The sequence below is a fragment of the Aedes albopictus genome, chromosome 2 (genome assembly GCF_035046485.1).
Source record: "Aedes albopictus strain Foshan chromosome 2, AalbF5, whole genome shotgun sequence".
In the NCBI taxonomy this organism is placed as follows: domain Eukaryota; kingdom Metazoa; phylum Arthropoda; class Insecta; order Diptera; family Culicidae; genus Aedes; species Aedes albopictus.
Window position 1 is genome coordinate 279416705 of NC_085137.1, and position 8986 is coordinate 279425690.

At 38.3% G+C, this 8986-nt stretch overlaps 2 protein-coding genes across 2 annotated transcripts; both read right to left on the reverse strand.

Moving 5' to 3' along the window:
• Nucleotides 1-1477: 1477 nt before the first annotated feature.
• Nucleotides 1478-1800, reverse strand: LOC109623237 (protein NCBP2AS2 homolog). The gene has a single exon (XM_029873159.2). It carries the CDS (start codon nt 1798-1800, stop codon nt 1552-1554), a length of 249 nt encoding a protein of 82 aa, XP_029729019.2. The 3' UTR covers nt 1478-1551.
• On the reverse strand, nt 1682-8117 carry LOC109407042 (mediator of RNA polymerase II transcription subunit 9). Its single transcript, XM_019680064.3, has 3 exons — nt 7817-8117; nt 7647-7710; nt 1682-1967 (listed from the first exon to the last, which is right to left on the reverse strand). The coding sequence occupies exons 1-3, from the start codon at nt 7954-7956 to the stop codon at nt 1803-1805; spliced, it is 369 nt and encodes a 122-aa protein (XP_019535609.1). The 5' UTR covers nt 7957-8117; the 3' UTR covers nt 1682-1802.
• Between the last annotated feature and the right edge of the window lie 869 nt (nt 8118-8986).

The window sequence follows — 8986 nt, forward strand, 5'->3', positions numbered from 1 at the left end:
CAACTGCATCACAATTTCAAATGATCCGACCTCGCCACAGGCAAAGGAACTGGTGTACATGTCCGCCACCGTATGCACCACCAGCTGGAAATCATAATAACCTTTCTTCCGGTTGCTCTTGTCCGGCCGGAATATCAACGGGTCACAATGCTGGTCAATCTTCCACTGTGCTGCGTTCCAGACCAAGTGAGTCTGAGCGTAGATTCATTGTTGATAAACAAAATTGGTAAACAAGTTGTTTCGTCGATTTTTTTTTCTTTTTTCTCTCTCAATATCGACTGTCAAAATTACTTTGGTAAAAATGCTGTTTTTTCCTTGACCTCATTTCTTACGATCTGAGTACTAGGCTTTATACACATCACTGCGCCCATAATTTACCGTTTTGCACTTCATTTCACCATGCCATGCTCCGAACAAAAACAGCACAGAAAGTGAGAAAAATGATTTATGTTGTTATTTATTAGTTATCAATTTTACGAGGTTTTAAAAACCCGTGACTACTAGCAACACGGCTAACTCAACAACAGAGTGCCCTCTTGTAAACAAACGTAATGGGACGTAACGCTGCTTTTGTCAAATCGACCAATCAGAAGTGGTCGTTTTTGACAGGCAAATGGTTTCATATTTGCACTAGCACCTGACGGGTCCCGTCCCAGGGCCTACCTTGCCGCTTGCATGTCCCCTGGCTTATGCTGCCGGTGCTGCCAGCTGATGGAGGTATTATAAGGATGGAGGAGCCAGAGAAGTAACTTCTGTAACTGTTGTTTATAAACAACTTCTCTGGGAGGAGCATAGAGCTTGCTGACGTTTATTCACCTCTCTCTTTCAAGCTTGCAGGCGGAATAGGATTTGTTTTCATCGGGAAACCTTTCCTGATGACAACAAATCCTATTCCGCTTGCATGTTTGAAAGAGAAAGGTGAATAAACGTCAGCAAGCTCAATAGTCGGAGGGGCGCTCCAATACGTTTTCGGAAGAGTTTGTCGAGATAAAAAGTTTTCGTTATAAAATTTAAAAAAAAATCTAGTTTAAAAGTTCAGCATAAATCTTTTCATTGCGTATTTCATATATTATTTTACAGAGAATCAGTGTAGAGGTCGTTTAACGTAATAAGAGCATTAACTTAGAAGTCTATAATTTTACAAGAACGCATGGAAACGTCCCTTGAATTTAACGGCGATTCCCATACAGCTCAAGCAAATTCCCTTGGAATTCATCTTCGAAGTAAAATCACAATACTCTCGACTGCGATCAAAGAAAAAACGGTTTCTTGAGCGATTCAGGCAAGAAAGTTCCCATGCATCAAGATAAGCTGAAAAATTTCTTCTGATCTGCAAACAGCCCTGAAACTGGGCTCAAGGAAGGTTTATGAGACAAAAAACAAGGAGAAATTAAGATTTTCCGAAAATTGAATTTTCATGCATTTTCATTGCATTTTGGGCTTTGGAACGTCAAAAAACACAGTAGACAAGACAAAGTTTGCCGGGGACAGCTAGTTAAATATATTTAGACTTGGACTATTAGAAACAAATTAGAAAAACAAATCTACCTATTATTTACGTTTCTTCAAATTTTGCTTCGCGGCTTCAATCTCTTGCTTCATATTAGCTTTAAATGCATCCATCATTCGTTTAAATCTTTCCGGTGTCATATCCCCTAATTTTTGTTCCTGTGCTATTGTTCGACCTTTGTAAAAATCACTTACAAGTAATTGGGCTGCTCTGCGCATGGGGTAGCTCTCTGCAAGACGCTGAACAAGTTGTTCATTATTGGCCAAATACCGAAGAATCATGCGAATCATGATTAGAATTGGACGTTCTTATATTTTTTTATAAGTTGTTGTTTCAGCGCTAGTTGCTTGCGAAGGCTTTCAAGTCTTCTCAGCTGCTCCTCCTTGCTGTACTCAATTCCTGGCAATTGTCTAATGGTTATCCTAGCTGATTCTAGTCTTTTCTGCAATTCCAGAACCTAATCGATGAATGAAGGGATGAAAGTAAAAAACAGGTTATGCATTAGCATTATCAAGTATGTATTACAAATATAGTTGTCTATCTATGTGATATTTTAGGATCATTTAATAGAAACAAGTGACATTTCAACACACGAAAACTAGCGTGAATTTTTCCATACACAAAAATGCACGCTAATTCAAAGGCTATTCAGATTGCATATGCAAATACATATTACCTACCCAATTTATTTGGGTAAAACGGCTAAATAATGATAAAACTAACAACCGGGGTAAGAGTTCCCAACTAACATTTTTGCTGGATAAGAGCTTAAAAGAGCTTTCTTTCGAATGCGTTTGCTCCATAAGCTCTTATGCAGCTACTTTTGTTAGTTGGGTGCACATATTTTCCCCCATGTTTCACAACCACATCTACAAAAAAAAGGTGCGCATACATTTGAACTATGAAAACGCACATGAATACAAATCCTTGTGAAAATCAGATGGAAACAATGTGAAACTTTTTTCTGTGTAAATATCGTTCCCTTAATGCTAGAACTAGGTAACTTGAAATTTGACGTTTTTGAGTTGAATATCATATATATAAAATCCCAGCGTTGTCTGTCTGTTGTTGTCTGTTCACCAGAGTTGCAGTGTTTACCGACTCAAAGTTACCGTTCGAAAATCGCAATGCAAGGCTTAAACATCTCTAAACTCGTGGTGTACGATTGATTGGTTGGTTTATTTATCTTTATTTGAGAGACTTTCAGCCCTTGGCTGGTTCGTCTCTCGTGGTATACGATGTTAATCCCATTATTTGCAAGTTGGGACAAACCTATGTCGCATGGGTTTGTTTGTCGCAACAAATACAGGTTGCGACATTGTCATTATTGTTGCGTGATGGTTGAATTTTGATTCACTGCTCCAAACATTGAAAAGGCGCCGAGAGTGTGCGATGGTGTCGTTTATTAATGATGTTGCCACTCAACGCATTGATTCGTCTAGTATATTTTCAAAATTAAATTTATATGCTCCAACTCGCCAACTGCGTAGTAGAAACTTATTTACTGTAGATTTTCACCATAGTAATTACGCTAAATTCGGTCCACTAAATCAGATGATGTCCACTTATAATCAACATTGTGAAAGGATTGATCTTACCATGACTCGGACAAAATTGACAAAATACTTTTATGATACTCAAAACCAAGGAACTTAATAAATATTGTTAAGTGGAATAGTGCAATATAAAATGTACAACTAAGCATACTTATATAACTTACGGTCTACGAATGATTGACGTCAAATAAATAAATAAAATAAACAAAAATGTAAGTATAGATGTTGTGGATCTTAAGAAAATGAATGCCAGAGTAGTTTGGATGACCTAGATCACCCAGTTCATGTTCCATGAATTTTCGAGGGATGCTTTGAGGCTAGTACCGTAGACCTCCTCTCCTCTTCTTGGCGTAACGTCCTCACTGGGACAAAGCCTGCTTCTCAGCTTAGTGTTCTATGAGCACTTCCACAGTTATTAACTGAGAGCTTCCTCTGCCAATGACCATTTTGCATGTGTATATCGTGTGGCAGGCACGAAGATACTCTATGCCCAAGGAAGTCAAGGAAATTTCCTTTATGAAAAGATCCTGGACCGACCGGGAATCGAACCCGTCACCCTCAGCATGGTCATGCTGAATACCCGTGCGTTTACCGCCTCGGCTATATGGGCCCATACCGTAGACCATGTTCCGTGATCATTCATCGTGTATAAAATTTGGTTTAGAATGTTGGATTTATGACACAAATTTCGGAGTGCTTCGGAGGCCTAAGGATAGCTCTGAGATCAAAACATCATCAGACTATGATGGGTAAATACGTTGCATGTCAAGGATCAATGAAAACTATTGATGATTAGCAAAACGATGAAATTTAAGCAAAAACATCATTCCTTGCTAAGCGCTTGTACGAGTAGGCTGACAGGATCCCTATCTCCATCACAAGGCACTTTTTGCAGACGTTTTTTGGTGTCTTTTCCACCGCCCGTGTGGACTTTTTTATCACTAATTAGTTTATTAGTAGTTTGTTAGTGCAAACATTAGTGCCACAGGTGGGTGTTGTTCTTTGTTGTACATGCGAGTGTCGAGAAATAGTGTCGCACGATTGTATCTTTTTAGCGATAGGTCGACGGGTGCTTGAATGAATGATTGATGGTCGGTGAACAAGCTCTTGTTTTTCTTTGAAAGATGCAGATGTCTTGTTTTTTCTTTGAAAGATGAAAGTCCCCAGTAGCATCTCTTCTCTTCGGACGTGTACGAACATCGTACGAAAACTGAAGGCAATCAGTCGGACATTGTCCTGTTGATGGGCGACATCGCGTCCGAAACCGGTCGACGAAAGGTAAATTTTAATATCTTGACGATTGTAAGAACTATAAGTGTTATGTTTCGTCTCACGTCGCGCGTATTGTGAATGTCGTTACTGTTCTTACGTTGGCACAAATCACGAAAATTTGATAATTTATCTGTTAGTTTGAAATCATCCTTCAGATATTTACTCAACAAGAACTGCAAAGTTCGTCACTTCAAGTGTCGGCCAAATTTTTCAATTAAATTTGTGTTAAAAAAAAGTACAGTTCGGCACCTTACGGTGCTGGCCACACTGATTTGATCCGTAATTATGCGTCAGTATTTTGTCTAAGTTTGTGCGATCCGTCACTGTTAGTGTCGGCACAATATTTTGTTTTAATATATCGATTTCATGGCAAGTAGCATATTGATTCACCAGTCCTCTCAATTGCGAGGTGACGCAAAACATTTTTTATTCCATAAATTTTCATTTAAAGTTTTCATGGTCTCACCATTCTTCCAAATTGTGAGGTGACACATTTGTGTGTATACTGTATGATTGCATGGATCGCATCGCGGCGCCCTGGTACTCCACAGGCTCCGTTAGCGGTTAGGTTTTTATTAGACCCCCCTAGCCAATCATTCCTAGGCACGGTAAGCATAAAGCCGCATCACACCATGAATTAGGGGTCACCTGTTGGTGGATTCTTACCACCGAAACAGGCGGTCCGTAGTGTTATTCTTAGCCAATTGAGACAATCGCTACCGACACTACACAGCTATCTAGCCTGATCGAGAAAAGAAGTTAATATTGATGATCAACTTCATACGGACTCGAACAGCCGCATAAAACTCAGTCAAAATTCATGAGAATCTATCTTTTCTACATGTCATCTGCCTCCCAGGTTATAATCCTCTTCGTGTACACTTCACCAATGACAGTTCCTCTGTTAAATACGATCTGTCCATGAAACAAGCTATTCATGGAATACCAGATCAACTTCGGTGTATATCTATTCCTCGCATTTTTAACGAAAAGTACCAAAATGTAAATTCCTGTAAGAGATTCTTCACTGATGGGTCCCGCATCAATGGGTCTACTGGCTTCGGTGTTTTCTATGAAAATTCCACCGCCTTCCGAAAACTTCAAGAACCTTGTTCTGTTTATGTTGCTGAACTGGCAGCAATCGACTTCGTTTTGGGGATGATTTCCAACATGCCCGTAGACCATTTCTTCATCTTCTCGGATAGTCTTAGTTCTATTGAGGCACTCCGGTCGATGAAACCTGTAAGGCATGCATCTTACTTTCTTACAAAAATAAGAGAGCAGATGTGTGCACTGGTCGAATGATCATACAAGATTACCTTTGTATGGGTTTGTCAATTTATGGCGGATTCTCTCGCAAAGGTGCCCGAGCAGAGGAGAATATCAAAATAATAACAACTGAATCACCAAACCTGTTTTTATATCTTGGTTTGTTATTATTAACTTATTGAGGCATAACTTTCCCATCATAAGTTTTGTTGGGATTCTGATTTTGTTATGATTCTACAATTGCTATATTTTCTTTAAATATCATTTTAATAAGATGTTTTGTTGTAGAACAAGCTCTGTTATTATTGTATTATGGAGAGTGCACCATTATTTGATCATCAATAGCACAACAATAAAGTTTTGCAATCACAACTACACCATGCGAGATTTACAGCAAAAGAAATGAAAAAGTTAACATTTGCTGATTTCCATACAAAAAGTCATGTTTGGAGTCTTTTTTATTTCTATTTAGTTCGATCCATTTTAGTGGAAAAAATGTAGAATTTCTGTTGGTTCTATTTTGGAAATAAAAAAGTGAACAACCATGATCCACCATAACTTATAAACAAAATTAATTTAGAAATTATCTCAAGTTCGTTTGGGCCAGGAAGATTGAAAGCGTGCAATTCTCTTTGAATGACTAGCTTATGAGGTATTGTGGGCTATGGTCTTAAGTATTCATGGCTGTTTATCACTTTTATTTTCAAATGGAACCAACAAAAATTAATCTTTTTCCTCTCAAACTTAGGGATTACATACCCACCTTGCGAGGATAAAAAAAATCTTTGTTAAATATGATTCTGATATAATAACTCATTTTGCATCCATATTGTTATCAATAACTTTTCAATTTCATAATTTGTTTTTGAAACATTGTATAAATTCACTGTTATTAAGTTGTTATGAAACTAACAAAACCTGTTATTTAACTGGTCTTCCAGGAACATTTTTTTGTTATGATTTTTGTTATTTTGCCGCTTATGACAGACAAGTTTATAACATGGTATGTTATATAAATAACATGAAAATAACTCTTTGCGTTACTCAGATATTTTGTCAAAATAACACATTTTATTATGCTGTTGGTATTCCCTTCTGCTCGGGATGGGCGCACAGGAAGGCGAGATCTATGATAGAAGAATTTCACATGATGATTTTTTCCATTTAGTTCGCCAGAGTTCTCTTCAAAGTTAGCAACATGATTGGCGAGATGACCAACTGGGACGGTGGTTACATTCGATTATTCCTAAAGATTCTTTGCGAGCGTGGCATTACGGTTTGAACATAGGTCGAGACTTTATTCGCGTAATGTCAAGACTTATGTCAAACCACTACTCGCCAGGCGCACATTTGCATAGAATAAACCTCGTGCTCGACAATGTTTGCACTAAGTGCGGTTCCGGTTATGATGACATCGACCACGTAGTTTGGCAATGTCCGGATAATGACGCCTCCAGAGCACTACTATTGGATACCCTTGAGGCCCGAGGTAGACAACCCTTCGTTCCAGTAAGGAATGTGTTGGGAACCCGCGATCTCCCCTATATGCAATCCATTTATGAATTTCTCCGCTCATCTGGTATAAGAGTTTAATTCGCTTGTGTTTGCTTCTCCAGTTTTTTTTCTCTGTTTTGTCCTCCTCGTGTTACCGAGCTGCTCCTGGCCATCCGGAAGACCAAGCCCTTCAACAAGCTGGTACCATTACCACAAGGCACCGAACACGTTAGAAAAATGCGATTAGTACCCGGATGAGCTGCAGTGGATCTAGCCCCTTAGCTCCCAAATGACTTGAAACACAATTTCGCAAAAATAGTGATTCCGGGAAATGGCATTCCGGGAAAATGATCATTCCGGGAAGTGGCATTCCGGGAAAATGATCATTCCGGGAAATGTGTCATTATGGCAAATGTCATTCCGGGAAATGGCATTCCGGGAAGTGGCATTCCGGGAAATGTGATACCACCTAAATTACAATTACAAGATCGAGTGCAATACTCCCTCTTCCTTTACCGGGGTTCGATAGAATTTTTCCAACTTACCTTTTGACTGCAATCCTGACTTTCTTTTTGCTTGGTAGCGTTGTCCACAGGATCCTTCTCGATACTTTTGGTTATAAAAAAATGAAACGTCGCATTTAGTTTTATTTATGTAACAAATCAGTGTTTAAATGTAAACCTACGACTCAAAAACTGCAACCATAAACACTAACCTTCTGATAATTTCGTAGATGACAGGCAGGATCTCCAGCTCGGTTACTTTTTGGGATTCGGATTCCGACGAGGAGTTTTCGTTGCTTCCTGTCAGTAACTGAGGCTTCACATCAATCTGGTCAAGCTGCATCGATTCCATTGTATGATGGCCGAATTAATTTGGCATTATATGCTTCTGTTAGTATAAAAATGGAGCCGTTCAATCCACTAAACTAATTGAAGAATGAAACCTGGCAAAATTTATTGAGTTGTGTTTTATTTTTTATTTATTTCGCCTCACTGTTTTTGTCTAGTTTGACAGAACTACACGCTAAAATCACACGCTCGTTCAGAACTTCTAAATATAGACACTATAGATTCCATAGACTCGCGGAGACATGGTTGAGCAATACGATTTTAGTGTGTTTTGCCGTGAATTTAGAGTGTACCGAGCGAATATGACGTCACGCAATCCATTGTCATTTTTGAAATCGTGACGTCATGCTCGTTTGGCTACACGAACTGACAGTTCGTTTGGCTACAGTCAGTGTTGCCACATTTTTATCTGTACCGGAGGCTCAAAAATCTTTTTTATCTGTACCAGACATTCCAAAAATCTGTACCCAAAATCTGTACCAAATTTGTACCACATTTGAATTAAAACTGCTTGAAATACATAAAAAGAGCATCACATTCAGGTTAAACTATGAAAAACACTTAATTTGAGTATACTGTTATCAATTTCTGAACTTAAAAAACAAAAATATCAGTATTAAAAAGGCTTTAAATTTTAATTTTAATGATTTTTTCTCAAATTCAAAAAATCTGTACCATTCTGTACCTTTTGCAAAAAATCTGTAATCTGAACCGTACAGAATCTGTACCAAAAAGCTGAAAAAAATCTGTACTTTTACAGAATAATCTGTACCTGTGGCAACACTGGCTACAGTTGTCTTCGCCTCCGCGAGTCTATGGAATCTATAGTGTCTATACTTCTAAAGCGAGTAGTTTTTCGACTCACTTTGAAACTTTTGCCAATATGTCAAAAACGGAGTAAGAATATTTTATCAAGGAGAGTAACTTTTTGACTCAGTTTATGAAATTCAGCAGCTTTGGCTTTACTCTCTTAAAGTATAAAAAAATCGGAGCCTGTTTTAATTTTAATTTTTTTTATACCGCATTTAGTTCAC

Excerpts from the sequence above, each read along its gene's own strand:
- LOC109623237 (XM_029873159.2), bottom strand. The coding sequence starts at position 1,800 with ATGATTCGCATGATTCTTCGGTATTTGGCCAATAATGAACAACTTGTT.
- LOC109407042 (XM_019680064.3), bottom strand. The coding sequence starts at position 7,956 with ATGGAATCGATGCAGCTTGACCAGATTGATGTGAAGCCTCAGTTACTG. Across the intron at positions 7,711-7,816 it reads ATCTACGAAATTATCAGAAG|TATCGAGAAGGATCCTGTGG; the intron begins GTTAGTGTTTAT and ends TATAACCAAAAG. Across the intron at positions 1,968-7,646 it reads GTCAGGATTGCAGTCAAAAG|GTTCTGGAATTGCAGAAAAG; the intron begins GTAAGTTGGAAA and ends TTCATCGATTAG.